This window comes from Adiantum capillus-veneris, chromosome 19 (genome assembly GCF_014529385.1).
Source record: "Adiantum capillus-veneris isolate H3 chromosome 19, ASM1452938v2, whole genome shotgun sequence".
Classification (NCBI taxonomy): Eukaryota; Viridiplantae; Streptophyta; class Polypodiopsida; order Polypodiales; family Pteridaceae; genus Adiantum; species Adiantum capillus-veneris.
Window position 1 is genome coordinate 61,923,288 of NC_140949.1, and position 25,133 is coordinate 61,948,420.

General features: G+C 45.5%; 1 protein-coding gene across 1 annotated transcript in view; it reads left to right on the top strand.

Moving 5' to 3' along the window:
* The first annotated feature begins 465 nt into the window (after nucleotides 1–465).
* Nucleotides 466–25,133, top strand: part of LOC147434130 (uncharacterized) — a 40,585-nt gene continuing 15,917 nt past the window's right edge. The window contains exons 1-3 of the mRNA XM_086490723.1: nucleotides 466–1,878; nucleotides 2,837–2,954; nucleotides 3,421–4,569. Coding sequence (XP_086346849.1) covers nucleotides 1,613–1,878; nucleotides 2,837–2,954; nucleotides 3,421–4,569 — 1,533 coding nt within the window. The 5' untranslated portion in view covers nucleotides 466–1,612. The remainder of the gene's footprint in view (nucleotides 1,879–2,836; nucleotides 2,955–3,420; nucleotides 4,570–25,133) is intronic.

Sequence of the window (25,133 nt, forward strand, 5' to 3'; positions counted from 1 at the left end):
CACTGATGGTATTTCCATTTGCATATGAGGAAATTAGGCCATACAGGCATATAGAGAAAAACACTTTCCTCAACATCGATGGAAGGTAAGCTGGATGAATCACAATGTTGTGTTGAGCTAATCATGTTGTACAATGTTGTAGTGTCCACATTGACTCCATCGATTACCCTTGCCCATTCTTGCCCAAGCCAAGCTTGTCGGAGCAAAAGACTACAAAGCACTTTTCCATGTCACCTGTATGATGACCTCTATTGGAAACCATCCTTCTTATCTGGTGGGCAATGTGGATGGATGTCTTGCAAAAGCCTAAATCACATGAAAAGTAAAATTCAGGCACATGTGAATGAGCAAGGGTGCTTGTTTTTTGTCACATTTGGTCGTTTATAGTTGTGGAAGCTTAATTAGGTGAAGCTAACATTTGCCAAAATTGGTAGAGTTAAAAGAGAAGGCAGGGTTAGAAGTGGAGTGAAGGCGACTCGATGGTCGGGATTAGCAGCCGCTGCCCCGCAACCCCTCTAAAAGTATCCTTGCCCTCAGTCCTGTTGTAGAAATTGGCCCTCTTATCATTGCCATGAAACTTTGCTATTACCAAGTTCCAAAACATAATTTTGGCCCAAGGACAAAGAGCTGCTCTATGATTTGTTCAAAGCCTTTTGGTAGCGTTGTAGAAAGTCATCTGGATTACCTAGACAGTTTTCACACTTCAGGAGCTTGGGTTTCATGCAGAGCGAGCGAGAGAGCGAGTGCAGCTGAATTGGTGCATTTGCCAATCTGGGCGCTCACATGCACACACACACACAACGCGCACCTCTCTCTCTCTCTCTCTCTCTCTCTCACACACACACACACACACACACACACACACAAACACGCTATTCCTCAGCATCTCCACTTGCATCTCTCTCTCTCTCTCTCTCTCTCTCTCTCTCCACACACACACACACACACACACACACACACACACACACAGAGGATCACCTGAATCTAGTCTTCAGGAAAAGGAGGTCCATCTGTAATCTTCATTGGGCTCTTCTACTTTATCTCTTTGCTGTAAAAAATCTGTTGTGGGCGCTCCTGATCTTTGGCAATGTGGGAGCTGTAAAAGGCATGGAAGCCATCATACATTGGAAGGGCTAGAAGAGAACTCAGGGCTTGTGGGCGTCTTTCTGCAGAATTCAGGAAAGATCTCTTGTGATAGGCCGGTACACTCATAGTGGGTGCTGTACTCGAAGGTTCAGTTGTTTGCAGCAGAGGCGCTTCGACGCCTGCTTCGAAGCCTCCTCTTTTTTCTGCAAGCAGGTTGTTCATTCAGCGAGTGGCTTCCTTGAACTTGGTTGCATTGTTGCTGCATGTCTCTACACTGCCTGCCCACATAAGGCGGGCACCCCTTATGTTCTTTTGCCCCAGAGCCCCTTCTAAAGCGCCTTGATTTGCAGATGTGCTGCCACTAATTGACGCTCCCTTTGCGACGGGGAGACCTTTGAATTGAAAGTGACAAAGAATGCAGATGAAAGTAGACCGAAGAAGCATTTGATGGAGCTTTGATCTTCTGCATGATTGTGTCTAAGAGAACGATTGTCATTTTGGAATTCTGTAAAGAGAGGCGGAATAGATGATGATGAATGCAATGCAGCAAGCCGCATTACAGCAGCACAGGCGAGTGCGAAGCTTGGGTAGTAGCCATGCCACACCAGGCAATGAGAGAGATGAAGACTTGGTCCTTTTCCATGAAATGCAGAAGCGAGAGAGGGCAGCCATTTCCTCTTCTGTTACACAAACCCTCCAAAGAGATCCTTCCGCTATTTCGGAACCCAGGAATAAAGCAGGCTCAGAGGATATCTTTACTTCATCAGAGTGGGGCAAGAATGACTATGATTGGTAATTCAGGCATCTCTTTGTTCTCCAGTTTGCATGCTATATGGGATGATTATTGCTGTATTATAGCAAATGATCAAATGGAGGATGATTATTGCTGTATTATAGCAAATGATCAAATGGATTTGGACGTGAGGATGAAGTGCCATGTTCTATAATCCTAATCTCGTCTCTTAAAAGGTTTTACCTTGTAAGACGGAAATTAAGAATGTAAGGATTATGTCGTGCGCAAATCTTCATTAAGCACCTTTATGTTATCTTATGCATCTCATGGAAGATTGTGAGTTTGAGTGATTTAGCTTATGCAGTTGCATGAATACTACTGTGTAATATTGCAGATTATCATTTGATGATTTTTTGGGACAATAAATTATAACAAGAAGGTGCTGTAATTTTTTGCAAACTTATGAATCTAGATTGGTATACTACTTTCATTGCCGTTAATTTGTTAATTTGTCTCTGCATTGACGTTTGTACTTGACAAAATATTCTATACATGAAAAGATATGTTCTTATTGTTATATGTACTTAAAGATATAGTTTTGGTTCTAAAGAGCACACGCCAATGAATAAATTGCTGTATCTACAAAATTATATTGTTTTTGGGTCTACATGGCTCTGGCTGCTTATTTGTCTGAAGTGGCATTGATTTTTAGTTAGATCTTTGTACCCATAGACACTTTTTCATTAGCAACTTGGCTGAGATCTTGGATTTTTTTGGGGCCTGGGGCACAGTAGTCATTTAGCATTGTTGGTGATATGAATTTGATTTGTTTGATCTTATAAAGCAGCTATTTCAGATATAAGCCCAATTTGTTTGGCTTTTGTTTGCCAAGAAGTGGAAAAGGCTGCTTTGTTCTATCTGTTTTAGTGCAGATCACCAAGGTGTTTAGTTTGTGTTTGGCTAAGCTTGCTTCCCTCTCTAATTATAGCCCATGATTGTTTACCTGCATATTTGCAGGCTCCTAACCCCACCAGCTACACCTCTCATTCCCAATCTAGACCATGAGGCTGTAGGAAATTGCTACTCTCTGAGCGGTGCGGCCTCCACGAGATCTGTCCTGAAGACAACATCCAGGGTGAGTGGTGGTTTTGTGTATGCCATGATACGCATGAACTGATATGATCTAAGTATTCACGGGCATTGAAGAAAAAGCTTACTGTAAGTATTCATGGGCATTGAAGAAAAAGCTTACTGATATTATTTATTGTCACATGAAGTGTCACTATTTTAGGGAAGAATTAGCTATCTCATCAGATATATTCACATATTTCAATTGTGTTTTCCATTGTTGTTTCCAGCAGAAGCATTATAGAAGGTATACATAGTTATTCTAGCTTATAAGCATCTCAAATGCTTAATGCATAGAGGAACGCAATTCTATTGTTTTTTTGAGAGAAACAGTTGTTTATTTTTTCTGTGTCAACATGGCATCATGGAAAACACAGTCATAGCTATGCTGTTTTAGGTGCATATGTCATATCCTTTTTCCTGAGAGGTTTTTTGCTTTTGAGCACTTTGTAACCTCTGGATTGTTCATGCAGCTTGGAATCTCAAGGTCAGAGCCCCCTTCCAGAGCTGAGCCTGTATCACGGATTGTGCGTGGGACTCTTGGCGTTCAGAAACCAGCAAATAACGCTGCTTCCCTCTCCAGCTCAACTAATTCAATCTCAAAGAAGTCTCTCCCTTCAAGCACAGTTGCTACTTCACGACCATCTACACCAAGTTCCAATGGTCGCCCATCGACACCAGTCTCACAGCCCGCTGCAAGGCCATTTACTCCCACCAGAACAGCTGGAGCACCACGTGTATCCACATCAAGCTCATCCATCCGCCCATCAACACCCACCGGGCGGTCATCTATCGTTTCCTCTACGCGTGCAGCAAGCTCCTCAGGACCATCATTGGCACGTTCTGCAAGCACATCTGCATCGGCATCTGCCATTCGTGCGGCCAGTGCTTCTGCTTCATTGGCATCTACACGTCCAGGGGCCTCTTCAAGTAGAGCTTCAACACCTGTTAAGAGACCAGCCACTCCCACCCGCACAGCAAACCCACCTAGCACAATTACAGCAAACCCGCCTAGCACAATTATGAGGTCATCATCTGTGAGTAGGACCAGTGCATTACCTCAATCAAAGAGTGCTGCATCCTCGCGTCCTAGCTCCCCTTCTAGCAGAGTACGGCAGCCTGTTGCACATCCAGCAGTCCTCCCAGGGTTCTCTCAAGAGCCACCACCGAACCTGCGGACATCTATGCCCGATAGGCCACTCTCAAATTCCAGGGGATCTGTGGCTTCAAGAGCAAGTGGAACAAAACTAGCTCAACCTGAGGTAACAAGCAATAATGCCAGGAGCTTACGCCTTTCAAGTTCCCCTCTCACAACTCGGGGCCGTGTTTCCTCGGACTCATTAAACAGTGAGAAGTCCCTTAGCAAAGGGAAGCCGCATGATGCTCTACAATCAACGCTTTCCAATGGCATCCAAAGCAAGATGGTTGATAGGACGGTGTCCACAAGAAAGCCGCTGGTTTTGCCTGAGAAACCGTCTGCTGGAATCAGCTCCCAAGTTAAAAAGCCAGTCAAATCTAGCCCAGTACGTGATTTGAAGTCAACCACACCTTCAGTTCGAGAATCAACAGGATTTGGTCGGAACCTGTCTAAGAAGTCTTTAGATATGGCCTTGAGGCACATGGTATGTGATACGTGTGTGCATGAGCTATTCCACCAATGCAAGCTGCTTATATGAGAGAGAGAGAGAGAGAGAGAGAGAGAGAGAGAGAGAGAGAGAGAGAGAGAGAGAGAGAGAGAGAGAGAGAGCTTTATTAACGTCTTGTGGAGGCCGAAGTCGCCTATGAGACAAACCATATACACGTGTCTATCCTCTGGATATTCAAAAAAAGATAAAAGTGCTGGAAATAAAAAATGATACAAACTACGAGAGGTGGCATCAGAGGTGGGGTGAGTATATGTGCATGTATAAGGAGGGGATGAAGCTCTATCTCTGGTGGATGTGAAACCATATGCCCAGGGAGTACAACGATGATATGCAAAACTAGCTCCATCTGGTACCAAACTTGGGATGTGGGATATCATGCATAGGTGGATAAGGCAAGAAAAGCCCTTGTAGTATAGCAGTAGGGTCGGAGAATGCTCGTTGTATCTCTCTCTGTCTGGCGTGCTCATGCTGCATCCGCCGTCCGAATCTGGTGAATCTTTCTATGGTGTGGTCGTTGAGCACGATATTCCACCGCTGTAGGCCGTCTCCTGGATCGGATCTCATCCCATAGTAACAGGGAATGGCCATTTTCAGGTCCCTGTTCCCGTTCCCATCCCAATTTCCCGATCCTTGTTTCAAACGTGAGTATCCAAAATAGGGAATGGCATTTCATGCATGTTTCCATTCCCCGTTCCCCGTTCCGATTTCCCGTTCCGGGTAACTATGTCTCATCTGCCTACTGTAGAGTGACTCCCCTCGGTGCGGTAATGACAGGTGGTACTGATAGCTGCGTATGTCATGGTAGGCTCGACAACTGTAAACATAGTGCTCCTCGTTCTCTACCCTTGTTGTGCAAACTCTATAGATCCGTGCGTTGCTCTCTGGGAGTGTGAGATGCTCGCCCTATCTCAATCTCTCATCTATGTGATGAAACTTTGATCTACCCGATGGCTACTCCGGCACTGTGGGACATGTAGACATCCATGTATCTAGGCCTCTAAATGAAGCTGTCCTCCAAGATGATCATGAAATGGTAATGGAACCTACGTAAAGTGCATGAATGCTAGAAGTATGAGCATTTGTAACCTACAAAAATCGAGACTGATTGCTTTGATTTCACAAGGCGGTATGTGACGGGTTTTAGGGTTAGGGTTTCTGTGTCAAGGTCATAGATGCATCGGTCCAATGTGTTCGTTGGGCTTGCCTCAGACTCACTCTCCCTAGAAAGGTGGTCCATGCTAATCTCTTGGTCAAAGCCAGAATCCTTGGTGCCATGATCAATTCTCTCTATGTGGTATTTGTATCTGTGATCATCTGCGTGGCACTAGGACATCTGAGTGATCTTTGGGTCTTGGGCTAGAATCCTTGGTGCCTTGATTAGTTCTCTCTATGTGATATTTGCATTTGTGATCATCTGCGTGGCACTAGGACATCTGAGTGACCTTCGGATCTTGGGCTAACTTGACCGTGTTTTGTAGATCCCGTTCGAGGGACCTAAAACCTAGAAGAAGAAGAAGCAGAGAAATACCAACTTATCTTGCCAAAGGGGCCTAAATCATTACAAGGACATACACAAAAGGCTTGCGTAAAAAGTGATGACGCAGCAGCTGTACGAAAATTCTGCGTTTTTAGTTGGCTGATTTGGACAATTTTTAGGGCTAGCTTTTTATGTTAAATGATTTTGGGGCTCTGCTTTTTGGCATCCCTTGTAATTTATAAGTGCCTAGAGGGCCTTTGGACGCAGAGCCTCGGAGAGAGTCGGACCCTCGCGAGTTGTACCTTGTCAAATCAATAATAAGAAATATCGAAAGGGGTGCTAGTCTTTGGGGCCAACGCGTCTATGCTCGGAACTCCGTCGAGTCTTGTCGTCTTCTCTCTCTTTTCAAGTTGTTTTGAAGTACTAAAAGTGTTGCCAAGTATGTAGATTGCGGTTATCTCTGTGTTTCCGTCCGGTCACTCGTTGGAAATGATTACAACAATTCAGCCCTAGATCTACCCCTTGGTGGCTATTCGCAATCCCACATTGAGAAGGATCCAAAGGTGCATCAATTCAGCCCGGAGGTGCTTCGTCTTGAAGAGTTATCGAGGCGACATGCCCTATTTGAGTCAGTTGAGTCTGCACTTGAGGTATTGCATGTGTGTACATTCCATTTACGCAATCTAAAGCAAATACCATATCGGCAACGGTGTGGGGGCCCCTTGAGAGGGTTGGTTGGGAGCCCATCGGGTGTCACTCCTCTTCTCTCTCTCTCTCTACACATTCTACACATCTCTCGTGTGTGTGTAGGTGTTAATAAAAAGAGGAAAATGGTATAACCTTTCTATCACCCAAGTGTGGTAGATTGGTTATGCCATTTCCCTCTTGAATAACAGGTCTTGAGTTCAACTTTCCTTGTCGGCGGATAGATCTTTAATGTCTCTTGGAAAAGTTTCCTACGACGTAAAAACAAACTTCTTCTTCCTCTCTCTCTCTCTCTCTCTCTCTCTCCACATCTTTACCGCTCTCTCTTGTTCCCTCTCTTCAGGTAAAGCAAAAGGAACCATCATTCATGCTAAAAGCAATCGTTAACGCTAGGAAAGAAGTAAAAATTTGTGGAAATGAAAAGTCTAGATCTTCACCATTTCAATTCCGTTGCATTTGACATTGGTATCAAAGCTGTGATTTTCCACTAATCCGCTAACCTTTTGAATTTTTTTTCTCTCTAGTGTTTGAGTGTGTGTTGTAGCATTTCGTCTAAGGACACTCTGGGGATTGTAGGACTTGCCATTGTGCGTAGGACCATGCGCCTTGAGAGTGGGAAATGCAAACATTGTATACCGGGGGTTACAGTTGTGGCGTGCCTATGAGAGGCTAGTTGACTTGGTGTGCACGCTCGACCACCTTGACATAAAGAAATCCTTTCATGGATATTTGCAGTCACATATTCTTTGACATGATAGATCGCATCGTTGAATACATGCACCAGAAACATGGAGATGTTGATTGCGAGTATCAGGATTTGTTAGTGGCCTATTGTGAGAGTGAGCAGCGGAGAGGGTGTGAGCCATGCATGGTATCAGTCACCAGAACTTGGAGCATCTGCATCGATCTCCCAACCAAGGCCTAGCGCTTGCATCTCTGGCCCTTTCCATCGCAAAAATCTGCAAAATCAGCCTAGCGGTGTTAGGTGCAGCGGAATGAATGTTGTATTTTTCTCAAGATTAGTGATCTTTATTTGCTCAAGGTTCCTTTTAGTTCTTAGGGAAGGAGAGAGCCTTCCGTCTTATGGAGAGTGCTATGATCACCAACAAAGTGAGTGGATATTGTGCGTGCAAGTGAATGAGACTGAGAGAAGGAGAGAGAAGAGATACGGCACCCGAGAGGTTGTAAAACCCTCCTCTGAAGGCCCCACTCTTGTCGGCGAGAGTGGTCTACTTTTTGATTGCACAAAGTGGTACAATGCGTATTCAATGGATTGATGCAACTTGGACTATGCCGATGACGACGGCGGTGGTGACGACGACGACTTGATGCCTGAAATCTGAGATCTTCTAATTGCTGAAATTCGGGACTGTTTCGGTGGCTGAAAATGACTGTTTTGGCTGCGTTTTTATGGCTGAAAATGAGGGAACTTCTGCAACCAATCTGGGGCTGATCTGCTACTGTACCATAGGCTGAAAACGCTGTGTATCTGCTGCAGGTTTGGGCTGAAACTCAAAAACGCTGATGCATCCTGCTGCTAGCCAAAAACGCTAGGCTGATCTGAACCTGCAATCCAAAAACGCTGATGGGGCTGATTTGGGAAAACGCTAGGCCTGCCTGAGGATGGGGGGCGATCATGTTGGGGATCTACTGCTGCCGGCGGTAACTGCAAAGAGGAAACGCTGGCTGATGCGTGTGACCAAAAACGCTAGGGGGTTCTGAGGGTATGGCGAGGTTGGAAGCTCCAAAAACGCCAAGTGCTGGAGGTACTGCCGAGAAGTTGCCTATTGAGCGGGATGCTCCTGCTGCCTCTTTTGCTAGAAAGTGCTAACTTGGGTTTGCTTATATATTAACTTAGCAAAATTGCCCTACCTACTTTTGTTGGAAAGTCACTTAAAAATAATAAGTGAAAATAACCAAAAATAGGGAAAATAGGCTAAATGCACTGGAAAATTCCTTTGACTGAATGTGTTGGATTCTGAAGGGAATATTGATGATCGCAACCGGAGGATATGCATCTATGCTAAGTGACTGGGCATGCACGGTCTACGAATAGACTCACAAAAGTGCCAGATCACTGCTAATCTAGACTTGACTGAACTTACTGAACCCTGCTGTGGTGTAGCTTGTCCACGGACACATAGGGTTGGGATGTGTCACGTGACATCCCCTCCTTTTCAAAGTGAGGTACTGGTACCGAACTGTATGGCGTCGAGGGAGATCGCCAACAGCATGCGGAATCCTGGAAGGGACTCTTCGCCGGCCCACTTTGATGTGTGGGTCGTGCGGTACTTGAACTTCATAAAGGTCTGCAACGCTTGCTTCTTTGGGCCGCGTCGAAAGCGACACAAAGTCTTATGTGGCTCCTTCGATGCTTCAACTTCGTTGAGAGTCTTGATTTCTTCATCTTCAAGAATCTCCATGGCTGAAAATTCCTGAAACTATCTCCAACACAAAACCATGAACATACCCATTCCATGTGCAGTGAAGGAAAAAAATCTTGTCTTCTCTAAAGACTGTGTATGCAATGTCGATGAACATAGAGACGGAGTGGCAACCCGTTCATCAAACACATGCAAACAATGCGATCGAATCTTTCCTGTTTGATCGAAATCAATCACCTGTGGCAAATCACAATGGAAATGCGCATGCTGGGTGCTCATACTATCATGTGCTCTTTCCACAACTGTGTCATGCCAAGGAAGAGACATGGAATGTGACTTCCTTACATACCAACTTTTCAGCTTTTCATGAACAATCCGCATACATTCGTGCTCATCCATGATAGAAACGTGCTCAACATACAATATGTCATGCCTAGGAAAAGGGATCACATAACGATGCTGACTAAATTACAGGAAACGATCACGAATGAAACATTCGAACAATGCGTGTGTATCAATCATGCGAACACATAATACTTCCTGTGAGGGTTCTTTGGACCAAGGCTCGAGAGCCAAGATCGCTTCTTCTTGAATGATCGAATCGTCTTGTGGGGGTTCTTTGGACCTGGACTTGAAAGCCAAGATTGGTTCTTCGTGATTGATCGAATCTACAACGAGGTTAGCTTCGCTAGGAAAAGCATCCACTAACACATCATCCTTCTGAACAATCACATCATCTTCATGCAATTCATCATGCTTGTCTTTTTCATCCAAATCATCATGCAAATCATTATCATTCAAATCATCATGCTTCTCATAATCATGCAAGTTCTGTGTGTCATGCTGTGGAGAAAAAGAGACTGAGAGAGTCTTCTTATCTCGAATCCTTTCAATTTGTCCTGCATATTAGCAATGAGAGATGGAGAATGAAAAATGTCCTCTCCATGAAAGAGAGTAGGAGAATCACTTTTGGCATTGAGAGTTAAAGTGTTAGCTTCAAAATCAATGAGAGCGTTAGTCTCACGAAACCATCGAATGCCCAAAATCATATCACATCCTGAGAGAGGAGAAACAACAAATCTTCTAGTGAAGGCAGTCTGTTGAATTGCAAACAACACATCAAGACACTCCTTCGTGATGAGAGCGTCCATACCAGGACGAAAGCCAGAGACCTTGATAGGAGATCTTGGACTAACTTCGAGGCGGGCTCTCTCAATAAGAGAGAAACTGATCACATCATGCATACTACTTGGGTCAAACAATATGACAAAACGGTGCCCCGACGTACGACCGTAACATTTAATGAGAGATTCATCAATGGGAGGGTCCTGAGAAGCTTGGGGCACACTCGTGTTACATTCATTGCATTGACAGAGGAAGTGGGTGCTGTGGGTTCTTTAGATTCATTCGATTCAAGCTTAGGACATGTTCTTTTTATGTGACCCTTAATGTGACAATGAAAACAACGACCTTCCTTAGAATAAGTGCTTTGTTCTTCCGTCGTGATGTATCCTCCTACAATTCCTTGTGCTACCTTTTCATTTGGAGTAAGCTTAGGTTTAGCAATTGTGTTAGCCTTACCCTTAGATTCATTGGAAGAATTCTTTGATGAGAGACTGTTGGAAGATTGGTTAGAAGAGTTATCATTCTTACCATTCTTACCGTTCTTACCGTTCTGAGGGCTCTGAGAAGACTGCGAGGTACTTGTGGAAGTCTTGTTCTCCTTGGGCTTTCCCTTGTTGTGCTTTATCTCCTATGCGAGAGCAATTGCTACCGCCTTGTTGAGATCCGCGGGGTCAAAGACTTCAACATTAAACTTAATGTATTCGTCTAACCCAAAGAGAAAAGCCTCTTTGCGCTCATCATCCGATTTGCGTAATTGAGTGCCTAGTTGAAAAACACGGTTAGAAAAAGACATGACTGGCATACCATGTTGCTTGAGATTGCGCCAATCCTCTTTCAATCGTGCAAGGTACTGAGGTGGCATAAACCGCGCCTTGAGCTTGTCTTGGAAAGCAGCCCAATCGAAGGAAAGGGGCGTGAATCCGTCGGCTGCCTCTAGGTGCGCGGCTAGCTGTGCCTCTTACCATGCGTGGTACCAATTGATGGCATCACCGGCAAGGTACATAGCTGCTGTCAAAACTTTGCTATTTCCTGTCTTCTTAGTTGTTGCAAAATAAGCATTAAATTGATGCAACCAAGAATAAATAACTGTAGCATCCATCTTACCGTCATACTTACTGAAAGTCAACTTCTCTGTGACTGGATGGTTGGAATCTGCATCGTGGCTTGCGCCACTTGATGAACTCCCACGATCTTTGGGTGGTTCGGTCTTCGAGGCTAGCACGTGGGAAATAAATTCTTGAGTGCGTAGCTCCCTTTGAGCTTCACGCTCGGCGTCCTTTTCTGCTTTTCGTTCATTTTGTTCATCGCGCTCGCTCGAAAGCAAGGCGATTGGCTTCTTGTTGTGCCAGCGCAACTCGATTCGCTTCTATGGTAAGGCGAGTCGCTTCTTGTTGTTGTAGTGCGTTTCTTTCATTTCGTTCCATCGTAAGGCGAGTCGTTTCTTGTTGTGCCAGCATCATGTCCATCATTGACTTGACCATCATTTCCATAGGAGTTAGAACAACTCGTGGCGTAGATGGCAAAGGGGGAGGGTTGGAAAAATCTCCTGGTGGGGAGAATCCTTCGTCGCCTCTCTCATGCTCATCACCTGTATGCGAAGTATCCATTCCGCTTCGGGTGACGACCATGCACTAGGATCTTTGGTTCTTAAGTTCACGAGGAACTTGGTTCTTGAGGGTCTTGGGTTCTTGGGTTCTTGGGTTCTTGAGGATCTTGAGGTTTTCTTTCGTTTGCAAATCGCGTTGGAGAAGGATCTTCTCTTCACCCGAGTTCTACCCTTTTCTGCGGACGCACCCCTTGGCGGCCTTGCGCTCACACCAAGGTTGCTTTTTCCCACCTCACGTCGATTGGCCGGCCACTAAGTGCACGGTCCGCTCTCAATGAGTGAAAAGAGACACAAGGGGAGGCTAGACAAGCCCTTCTTTCTTGGGATTCCTGTCACTCTTTAACAAAACACGATTAGGAATCGACACGCCCAAGCGAACTTGGGTTCGTGCGACCGCAACAAGCAAAAAAAATTCTTGTGGTTCTTTCCTTGAGTAATGCAGAACACTTTCAAAGCTCTGATACCAATGTTAGGTGCAACGGAATGAATGTTGTATTTTTCTCAAGATTAGTGATCTTTATTTGCTCAAGGTTCCTTTTAGTTCTTAGGGAAGGAGAGAGCCTTCCCTCTTATGGAGAGTGCTACGATCACGAACAAAGTGAGTGGATATTGTGCGTGCAAGTGAATGAGACTGAGAGAAGGAGAGAGAAGAGATACGACACCCGAGAGGTTGTAAAACCCTCCTCCGAAGGCCCCACTCTCGTCGGCGAGAGTGGTCTACTTTTTGATTGCACAAAGTGGTACAATGCGTATGCAATGGACTGATGCAACTTGGACTATGCCGATGACGACGGCGGTGGTGACGACAACGACTTGATGCCTGAAATCTGAGATCTTCTAATTGCTGAAATTCGGGACTGTTTCGGTGGCTGAAAATGACTGTTTTGGCTGCGTTTTTATGGCTGAAAATGAGGGAACTTCTGCAACCAATCTGGGGCTGATCTGCTACTGTACCATAGGCTGAAAACGCTGTGTATCTGCTGCAGGTTTGGGCTGAAACTCAAAAACGCTGATGCATCCTGCTGCTAGCCAAAAACGCTAGGCTGATCTGAACCTGCAATCCAAAAACGCTGATGGGGCTGATTTGGGAAAACGCTAGGCCTGCGTGCGGATGGGGGGCGATCATGCTGGGGATCTACTGCTGCCGGCGGTAACTGCAAGAGGAGACGGTGGCTGATGCGTGTGACCAAAAACGCTAGGGGGTTTTGAGGGTATGGCGAGGTTGGAAGCTCCAAAAACGCCAAGTGCTGGAGGTACTGCCGAGAAGTTGCCTGTTGAGCGGGAAGCTCTTGCTGTCTCTTCTGCCAGAAAGTGCTAACTTGGGTTTGCTTATATATTAGCTTAGCAAAATTGCCCTACCTACTTTTGTTGGAAAGTCACTTAAAAATAATAAGTGAAAATAACCAAAAATAGGGAAAATAGGCTAAATGCACTGGAAAATTACTCTGACTGAATCTGTTGGATTCTGAAGGGAATACTGATGATCGCAACCGGAGGATATGCATCTATGCTAAGTGACTGGGCATGCACGGTCTACGAATAGACTCACAAAAGTGCCAGATCACTGCTAATCTAGACTTGACTGAACTGACTGAACCCTGCTGTGGTGTAGCTTGTCCACGGACACATAGGGTTGGGATGTGTCACGTGACAAGTGGTTTTTGGGAACCCTAGTGTTTTTGCAGATACAACCAGCGTTTTTGCATTGCGAGCCCCGATCTGCCCTCCTCGGTGCTAGCGCTCCCTCTCTGCAGCCAAATCGCAACAGACTAGCCCTGCATTTTTGCACCTTGCATTTTTTGAAGACTTGCTGGGCTTTTATTACTATGCAAAGCTTGTGCACACGAGGAAGCTGTTTTCACTTGCTTGGAAAGTTCTCTACTGCAAGACACTTGCAGATCTACATTTTGGTCAGGTATCTTCACCCAATCGGCACTATTTTGGCATTGATTACTTGCTGTTTTTCCTCTGTTTTCAGCCCCTCGACGGCTGAGAAGTGTGAGAACCCCTTTGACCCCATGCGACGACCCCGTACCGACCGGTGGCGTACATGCACGTTGAAATCTCTATTACACCCTTTGTAGCGTTTTGTGGACGGACAACAAGCTGAATCTTTACCCTTTGTGCGGTTGATCCCTCCCTTGCAAATCAGGACACCATCCGGTGGTTGTCTGAGCGGTTATCTTGGACTGCTACAACATTGGAGATGGTACCTTCGTCGGCGACTTGCGATCTTATCAATCTACCTCTCGGACTACTCTTTGAGCACGCGACGTCTCGACTCCGAAGCAGAAGGGACAACAACAACAATCCTAGAAGGGGGCCACCATGTCTTCTGCGACTAAGGCCACTTCCACTTCTGCGACCACATCGACATCTGCCAATGCAACATCCAACGATTATACCTCACCTAGTTTGCTGAGGAGAAGAAGTTGGATTTACACAACTATTCAGCTTGGAGGACACGAGTTTGCACAATCATTGCCTACCATCGACTCTGGGAATGGTTGAACGATTTCACCCACTCGGCTACGAAGCCTTTCCTTCCCATCACCACTCAGGCCCAGATCGACGAGTGGATGGATCGGGGCATACGATGTGAGCGGGATGACAACACACAGAACGCCTCTATAACGATCCGCCACACACTCTTGGGAAGATACACACACACACTATGGGGCACCACTCGGCTTACACAACACACCTGGCCGAGATAGGAAACACACCTATGGAGTGAGAGGAGAGAGACTATCCACTTGCCCACTCCACACAGACACACACACACACACCCAAAAAACTCAGCTCAAAAGAGGAGAATTTCTGATGTTTAGATACAATTGAGCTTGGGCCAACACCAATGGGGCAAATAGCTCACACAATATAGGTTAAATAAGCCAGATACAATCACAAACTAGAGCAGAAACTTCGCTCATAAGAGAAACTTACACAGAAAAACAGCAGGAAAAGAGTGAGGAATTTGGCAAAATGGACAGCGCCATCGCGTCCGGAACGGCCCAAAACCCTAGTCTCCAATGTCAGTGCTCAAATCCGACCTCGGATGAGCAGTTTACGGCCAAAATAGGCTCCAAAAACCCCAAAAACACAGTTGCGGCTGTTCCTCTTCTCTTCTCCACGTTTTTTCTGGTCTTCTCTCTGTTTTTTCAGTTCCCACACTTAGCTTTATTACTTGGGCACCCTTGGCCTTTTAGATGACCTCAAACGGACCCCGAACAGGCCAAAAACTGACCTCGCAGTGCATAGTTGTCACCTTTTTGCATCATTTGCACACCTGGCACTCAGTTTTTTTCCAAGAATGCATCTCGCCACCACGTGAAGTGGCCCCAAAAAGTGGTCCTAATGATGACCTTTCTGCATAACTCTCACAAGAAAACACCCACGCTGTGTCCGTCCTCATCCGCGTGCAAATATTGACCTCGTTCGCCCTCCTGACGCCACTAGATGCCATCTGACGCACCTGCTGACCTCATGTCGTCGGCCCGCGGATAGCTTCCTCGAGAAGTTTTAGGCGCTATAAACTCCTCATTATTGTAGAAAAAACATACTGGTACTGGTGATAGTGAAAATCGCTGCACTATGTACATGCTGTCCTACCTGTACACATGTGGGCCCCACGTAACCACCTGGCTATGGAAATTGGGCAATCCTTTATTCGATGCACCATGCATGTGTATGTACATATGCGCAATCCCTTGCTCCAAAAAACTCCTGACATAATTTGCCCATCCCCTAGCCTGCTAGATCATTCATGATCAGCAGCAGCAAAAAGAGATATGAGACTCGCCGCATCACAGGTCTCCTCATCCCTCACCAACACTCCTTGATCCACATACAGCTCATCCTGCTCGACCATCATCAACCTGGCATGATACAATTTAAGACGCAATCCATTTACCCTTGACTTATGTAGAAACCCATCCAGGTTAGCCAGCTGATATGTGCCATTTGGAAAACACTCCACTACCTTGAAAGGGCCTTCCCACTTAATTTGAAACTTTTTTTGGAAGGTGTTGTCCAGCTTACTGTTGTAGCGCAAAACCAAGTCATGTTTCTTGATACCCTTACTTTTGACCTTTTCATTTATCTTTGCCAAAGCCTTATCCTGCATTTGCCCATAATGCTCCAATGCGTTGATCCTATCCAACTGGACCTCTTGTAATTGCAAGAGCCTCTCTTTGAATGCATCACTAGGCGGCCCAAGCAACTTCTCTAACATCTTGACCGCAGGCAACTCTACCTCCACAGGCAATAGTGCTTGCTTTCCATATACCAAATGAAATGGAGTAAACCCTGTACCTGTCTTCACCGAAGTACGGTAAGCCCATAATGCACTAGGCAATTCCAAATCCCAATTCTTTCCTTGGTGCTCTGTCACTTTAGAAAGAATTTGTACCAACTCACCATTGAATCTTTCATTTAAGCCATTACACTGCGGGTAATAAGGAGTGGTATGCTGGTGCTTAATCTTCATCTTTGTGCATAAGAAGTCTAGCAGTTTAGCTCTAAATCCTGGCCCCTTATCTGAAAGTAGCTCTAATGGCACCCCAAACTTGCAACATATTTCATCATACACAAATTTTGCCACATCCTTTGCAGTGATCTGTTTTACTGCTATAGCCTCTGCCCATCTAGAAAGATAGTCCACTGCTGTCAAAATATAGCTTTTGCCCCTGCTTGTGATAGGTAACGGGCCTATTGCATCAATCCCCCACTTTTCAAACACATCAAACGCCATAATGGTTTTTCGTAGCTCTGGCTTCAACACTCTCTTCCCAAATGCTTGACACCTATTGCAAGACCTACACCAATGGTGAACATCCTTGTGCAAACTAGGCCATACATACCCCTCTTGCAAAATCTTATGCAAGGTGATCTTTAGAGCAAAATGGCCACCACATGCACCTTCATGATTCTCTTCCAACACTCTGTAAAGCTCCTCCCGCCAAGGTACACGTCTCAAGACGAGATCAGCCCCTTTCATGTATAAGACATCACCAATCAATTTGTACCTGTATGCTCTACGCACAAGCCATACTTCTTAGACTTCTGAATCTCCTTTGGAATGATTCCTGTTAGCAAAAACTCCGCTTCTTGAGCCAAACTTTCCCGGCCATGATAAAGAGGTAAAGTGGTCCTCAACACGAATAGCTCCCCAATCATGCCTTGAGCTGCTTCATGTGCCTCTCCATTTAGAGCACGTTCAATGTGTCTGATGATCCATGCTTCGAACTTTTTTAACAGGCCTTTAATTCTGAAGCACATTTCCTTCAATGAGGTGTTCTTGCTCTTCCACACACCCAGCACTTGCTTCACCACTAACAAGGCATCACCTTTTATGCTCAACCTTCGAACCCCATGCTTCAAACAAATGTGTAATCCGGCTTCCAGAGTAGCATATTCAGCCTCATTGTTACTATGAGCATCCAATTTGAACCCTCTCTTGCATACTAGCTTCCCCTCTGGATCATAAAGTGCTATACCCCCTGAAGCTGCATCGTGGCTCTTTCTGTATGAACCATCAAAGAACAACACATGTGCATTGCTGATCTGTGGCACTTCTTCAACTACCTTTCTCACCACCTCTTCCTTAACAATAAGGGGATTTTCCTTGTAGGTCAACAAATCATCTAGGGTAGCCCTTGTACTATCTTCCACTAGAAAAGAGAACTCAAACTCTTGCAGCTCAATTACCCATTTCTTCACCACATTTGACATGTTAGTACCATTAATTAACTGTGGCAAAAAGGCATAACTCGTCAAGAAAACAAAAGGCCGTGGTAGCAAGTAATGACGAAATCGTCGACAAGCAAATATTACACTGGCCATCACTAGCTCTACTTCCGAGAACTTTCTCTCCGCTACGAACTTCACTCGACTTGCACAATACACTGGCCTCATATAATGGCTGCCCTTCCCCTTTTGCAATAGCATGGCTCCAATGGCATCATCCCCTACTGAGGGATTTACATAAAAAACTTTCTCCCAATCAGGAGCCTGCATGGCTGACAAACCCCCTAACACCTCTTTCACCTCTTGAAACACTTCTTCACACTTGTCATCCCATTGCAATGGATCATGCTTTGCCACTTGTTGTAATGGATAAAGAATCTGAGAAGACAATGGAATAAACCTTGCCATGTACTTCACTTTGTGTGTAAAGGTTGCCAATTGCTTCGTACTCGTAGGTGATGGAAGAAGAATAATAGACTTAACCTTGTCTGGATCAGCCTCAATGCCATTTTCTGACACCATGTGGCCCAATAACTTCACCCTTGGCTGTGCTAGATGACATTTCTTTGGATTTAGTTGTCCTCCACATTCATCATATCGAGCCAATATCATCTGCAGCTTCTCATGGTGTTCAGCCCTACTGCTATAAACACAGAAGTCATCCATAAAAGCTTTAACACAACTACCAATGAATGGTTCCAACACCCAATTTTCTCTCTCTTGATAGAAGGAAGGTCCATTTGACAACCCAAATGGCAATACCGTGTAGCAATAGCAGCCCCATGGAGTAATAAAAGTGGTCTTTGTGCGGTCTTTAAGAGCAATCTTCAATTGAAAATAGCCTGAAAAACCATCACACACATTGTACCTCTCATAACCTGCCACTGAATCCAAGATCTGATCGATGAATGGAAGAGGATATGGGTTCTTCTTAGTGGCTGCGATTAAGGGTTTAAAATCTACACAAATCCTCCACTTCATATCCTTCTTTGGACTGACTACTACTGGACTCACCCATTCTGTGGTCTCCACTGGAACTATGAACCCTGCTTTCAATAACTTGTCCACCTCTTCTCGCAAGGCTTCCATTTGCTCTTGACCCATCCTTCTTAGCCTTTGCCGCACTGGCTTAGCACCTTCTTTCAGCTCTATATGCATCTCTTCGCCCTTGAACCCTCTGATCTCTTCATATGAAGTAATGAACAAATCAGGAAAACTAGCCAGCATGTGCAAATATATATCCTTCTCCATAGTTGAGAGGTCTCCACTGATCATTTGTGTCATCAATTCCTGCTTCTTTGACAACTCAACCTTGGTTTGCATCAGCCCTTCAATCACTTCATAAGGCCCTTCACTTTCATCTTCAACCTCATTCGCAAATGCAACTAAACCAAACTCCTGGATTTCTTTGTCCATCAAAAGAAATGCAACATCAGCATCCTCATCACTGCTTGTAGTGCTATCACTGTCCTCATCTGTCACCGTGGAAGAGTCTTCATCACTAGACTCATCCTCATCTTCATAAAGCTCCTCTAATCGTTTCCTTGTGTCCATATTATAAAGCTTCTTGGTACCTGTCTTTCCATAGAGGCTAATCGTACCATGTCGCCAATTTTGAACAGCTCCCACTGCACGTAACCATAGTCTGCCCAGTATAATAGGATATGCTCCCAACCCTGCTGGCATCACATGAAAATCAACCACTGCCTTTGCATCATATGCCTCCACTTCTAAGCTCTTTACAACACCCAAGCATTTTACTTTTTGATGGTTTGCCAATCTGATCCGAAACCCTGACACCCCAGCCACTGTGAGACCCATCTTCTCAACGCATGAGTGTGTTATGACGCATATTTGGGCTCCGCCATCCACATAACCTTGTCCCAACTTTTCCTTTTATGCCACACATCTACTATTGGACAAATGTCTGGTAGCTCATCCATTGCCAACACCTTTACTGAACCTCTCTCTGGCTCTTTCTCCATTGGGTTAACCATCCTCTTCCACTGTCGCTTTAGCTTAGGCACCATCTCTATAAGCTGCCCAAAAGTAACATCTGCCTTCCTGCTCGTCAGATCCTCCCTCAAGTCATAGCTTAATTGCCCATCCCCTAGTGGAAAATCTGAAACATGAAACTTTCGACGAGCTCTCCTTTTCCTCTTGGCCTTGACATCCTCGCCTTCATGGCTCTTTCCTTTCTTCTTACTAGGACCTGGGGCACTTCTTCCTTCCTTTTCCTCTGTGGTCCTCTTCCAATAGGCATCACTAATGTATCCTCTAGCTTTGATGCCTTCTCTAAGGTGACTACACTTAGCACCTTTGTCTTTCCTTTTTCCTCCTGGGTCAGTCCACTGGTTCCTTCGTCTCCCTTAATTTCGATGCCATAATCATTTGACCTAGTTAACACCTGTCTTGGCAATGGATACATGTCTCCCCCCATCCTTGGTGGCTTATCACATTGCGGGCTGATGTGACCCAACTCTCCACAATTGTAACAGGTGGGCGTCTGCCTCCAAAACCTACCATTGCTTTGTCCAATACCATTCCTAGGTCTTTCTTCACCTCCTGGCTGATTTGCATACCTCCCTCGACCTCGATTATTTCCCACTTGACCTAGCATGTTTAGGCTGAGATTCTTCATCAAATCTACCATTTGCCTCATGTCTTGCCTTAGCCCATCATCTTGCACTACTGTAGTGACCACTGCTGGCATAACCTGAGTAGTAACAGGAACCACTGGTTCGCGATGAACCCCTGACATGCGACCTTGTAAAGATTCTATAGGCTGAAATTCAGACCTCATTGGCAAAGACTCCACCCCTAACTGGCTCATTTTTCTCAACTTCCACTCTTTGTTCCTTGCTACCTCTAGTGCATCTTCATATGTCCTAGGCTTCTTTAGCTCCACTCTCCAACGTATATTCTCCCAAAGACCAGCTAAGAACCTGTCCTTCTTCATCATGTCAGGCGGGGGTACCTGTGGTGCTAAGGCCTTGCACATTCGCTCCCATGCCAATGAAAACTTACGTATGTACGCATCTATTGGCTCACCTTCCTTTTGCACCAAAGCCTGTACTTCTTGCCACACTTTGTCAGGATCTTCTATCTTCACAAACTCCACTTCCAACCCATGTCGTAGATTGTCCCAACTCAACCTTACAGGAGGATCAGCCACACGTAACTCCTCTTCAAATGCTTTAGACCAAACTCGTGCATCACTCTTCAAACAAATTTGGAGAAGGCGTAACATCTGCGCAGGGTCATGAATCTGGTTGCTAATGCAGGCAACCTCCATCTTTTCCAAAAATTCTTCCACATCTTCATCACTTCTTCCATGAAACTCCGGATAAGAGAAAGCCATGGCTACCCAAGTTACAATGCTTTGAGAACCCCTTTGAACACACGTACAAGAACCCAAAACTTTTGACTACCCAATCCCCAGAAACTTCAATAGAGCTCAACTTTAGATAAGGACAAACACATGCACATCAAATGAGTTTTCATAGTTGATCATCGGAATTACAACAGGCAAAGGACATTCCAAGATCTCTTGTAATCTTCTTGGCCCGAACATAAAGACTATGCGCTGCTGGAAAAAAATCTTCCTGGACACATGAACATTTATCTGGATTCTTTGAGTTAAATGAAATGGAGTGAATTGAGGGCCATTTTGATCATCCATTAAAGCCAACCATGAAGCTTCCAAGAAGGCACACCTGACTTAACCTCTGATTTTGCCAAAATTTCAGCAGCATAACAGCGTAAATGGCTCAAAAGACCAAAAAACCAGTCATCATAACTTGGAAAAATTTTGGCAGAGTTTCCCCAGAAATAGAGCAATAGGAACCCAAAATATAGACTGTATATGTATGCATAAACTGTCAACAATAGAACCCGAGCATCAAGTAGGACTCACTAGTACATAGCCTATGGCGAGGTCACAAAAAGGGTGCTCCAGCTACCTGTATCACCGAAAGGATCTCTACATTTGAGAATCCCCCAGCTCAATAAAACCTCACGCTATCGACCCTCACACGAAGGCTAATGCAAATCGCGTATAGTCAAGTCTCAGAAATGACTATCTTCCAGACCAAGTCTCAGAAATGGCTGGGACTGCCAAATACAACCAAGTATGGCTCCACAAATGCGTACAATGGCAGTTTCCACAAGTAACGTACAATCCAGCAGACAATGCGCTCAAATAGGCGCCAAGTGATGCATACCCACAACAACTGCAAGTGACATCACTGCTAGTATATCATTGTACTCCAGCTACCTGTACCTGTGTGAATCACCTGTACCTGTAACCTGTAACCTGTAACCTGTAACCCTTAACCCTGAATCTCGAAGTTCGAAGCTCGAAGTAGAAGGTACTCGAAGAAGATCCTCCGTGGGGGCGCCAAAAGAATGTGAGCGGGATGACAACACACAGAACGCCTCTATAACGATCCGACACACACTCTTGGGAAGATACACACACACACACTATGGGGCACCACTCGGCTTACACAACACACCTGGCTGAGACAGGAAACACACCTATGGAGTGAGAGGAGAGAGACTATCCACTTGCCCACTCCACACAGACACACACACATACACACCCAAAAAACTCAGCTCAAAAGAGGAGAATTTCTGATGTTTAGATACAATTGAGCTTGGGCCAACACCAATGGGGCAAATAGCTCACACAATATAGGTAAAATAAGCCAGATACAATCACAAACTAGAGCAGAAACTTCGCTCATAGGAGAAACTTACACAGAAAAACAGCAGGAAAAGAGTGAGGAATTTGGCAAAATGGACAGCGCCATCGCGTCCGGAACGGCCCAAAACCCTAGTCTACAATGTCAAAGTGCTCAAATCCGACCTCGAATGAGCAGTTTACGGCCAAAATAGGCTCCAAAAACCCCAAAAACACAGTTGCGACTGTTCCTCCTCTCTTCTCCACGTTTTTTCTGGTCTTCTCTCTGTTTTTTCAGTTCCCACACTTAGCTTTATTACTTGGGCACCCTTGGCCTTTTAGATGACCTCAAACGGACCCCGAACAGGCCAAAAACTGACCTCGCAGTGCATAGTTGTCACCTTTTTGCATCATTCGCACACTTGGCACTCAGTTTTTTTCCAATAATGCATCTCACCACCACGTGAAGTGGCCCCAAAAAGTGGTCCTAATGATGACCTTTCTGCATAACTCTCACAAGAAAACACCCACGTTGTGTCCGTCCTCATCCGCGTGCAAATATTGACCTCGTTCGCCCTCCTGACGCCACTAGATGCCATCTGACGCACCTGCTGACCTCATGTCGTCGGCCCGCGGATAGCTTCCTCGAGAAGTTTTAGGCGCTATAAACTCCTCATTATTGTAGAAAAAACATACTGGTACTGGTGATAGTGAAAATCGCTGCACTATGTACATGCTGTCCTACCTGTACACATGTGGGCCCCACGTAACCACCTGGCTATGGAAATTGGGCAATCCTTTATTCGATGCACCATGCATGTGTATGTACATATGCGCAATCCCTTGCTTCAAAAAACTCCTGACAACGAGTCTTCACCTTTCTTATGATGAACCTCTCGAACCGCATCACGAAGGAAGTTTCCAAAGAGGAGCATGCACATCCATTGTGGAGACGGATTCTTGACCAGTCTAAGGAAATCTCGTTTGCCAGACAGATCACACTTGAACAGGAGTTGTACAACGTCCAGTTCAAGGATTTCAACTCACTCGATGGGTTGACCCGCTGCATGTGGGAACTCTGGGACGACCTTGTCTCTGCCGGAGGCGACATCACCTCGGCACGCATGGCTGGCCTCTTACTATTCAAGCTTCCCCCACGCTTTGATCCCTACTTTCAGAGTTTGGTCACATCTCGACGTACCTCTTTTCCCACCTGGGACGAGATTCTCCCTTCCCTCAGACATATCAAGAGAGACTCCGCATTCAGAGCCGGAGGTGCTTTTGATGCAGAAGGAGCTTTGATAGCTCAAGGAGGCAACAAGAAATGTAAAGGTAAGAAGAAGAAGAACAAGGACATCGAATGTTACCATTGCCACAAGAAGGGGCACAAAGAATCAGAATGCAAAAAGAAGAAGCGAGAAGAGACCAACAGGGAGAAACAAACAGCCTTGACTGTAGTTGTACACTCTCACGAGACGGTGGGGACCGCTCTTGTCGCGACGACGGACCACACTCTTGCTACATTGCAGTCAGGTACTTGGGTTGTTGACAGTGGAGCCACCACTCACATGACTCCCCAACAGTCTTGGTTTAGCTCTCTCAGGGAGACTCATGGACAAACCGTCACTATGATTGACAACCATGAGATTCCAGTGTCTAGCATAGGCCAGATTACCCTCTTCCGCTCTACCTGAGACCCGAAGTTCAGTTCATTGGAGGCGCTTTAGGTTCTCGGACATGGCCTTCAACCTCCTCTCTGTTTTGAGTTTGGACTCTTAGGGAGCTGACATACACTTTGGGAGTGGCACAATGATCATTTCTGATTCTACGACAGGTACTGTTCTTGCACGCAGTGAGCGCGATGGTTTCCTATACCGCCTCATTGCTCTTCTGTCTCAGACCACGGAGTCTTCTTCTCTATGGCATGCACGATTTGGACATCTATGCTATCAGCAGCTTCAACAAGCTGCTAGGAGTGGAGGGGTTACCAGCGATACGCTCCTCATCAGGCGTATGTGAGGCTTGCCAGATGGGCAAGCAACACAGGGTTGCCTTTCCGAAGCAGGCATCCAACAGAGCTTCGGCACCACTCGCACTTGTTCACATTGATCTATGTGGCCCGATGAGCACTCCTTCATTTTCTGGCTCACAGATTTTGCTTGTGCTTGTGGATGATTTTAGCAGCTCATGGACCAGCAAGATCAAGTCGATTATGAAAGCTATGGAGACATGTTTCGAGAGGATTGATCTTGGGCTCTTCACTATTTTCTTGGATTCGAGATCTTTCAGACACCAGACGGCATCTTCTTTTCTCAGCGAAAGTATGCGAAGGCTATCCTGGAGAGATTTCAGATGACAGGGTGCAGACCGATTGGCACTCCTCTTGAGCCTAGAGAGAACATATCACTTCACGATCTCTCCCCACGGATTGACTTGGAGTAGTACAAGAATGTTGTTGGCTGCCTCATATGGTTGACTTATTCCCGACCAGACATCTACTACACAGTTTCTGTCCTCAGTTCCTTCAACACCAGACCTTGTCAGCGACATTGGCAGTGTGCCCAGCGTACTTTGTGGTACATCAGCGGCACCTTGGACGATGGTGTGTTCTATGGTCGCTCCAAGGGTTGCACCTTACTTGGTTGGTGCGATTCAGATTGGGTAGGAAATCCAGATACTCGGCGCGCTATTAGAAATTAGTTTTCACACTCGGTTTGGGACTCATTTCATGGAGCAGTAAGCGGTTCTATCTTCTACAAAGGCGGAGTACAGAGCAGCTTGCTATGCTGCTTATGAGGCCATATGGCTACG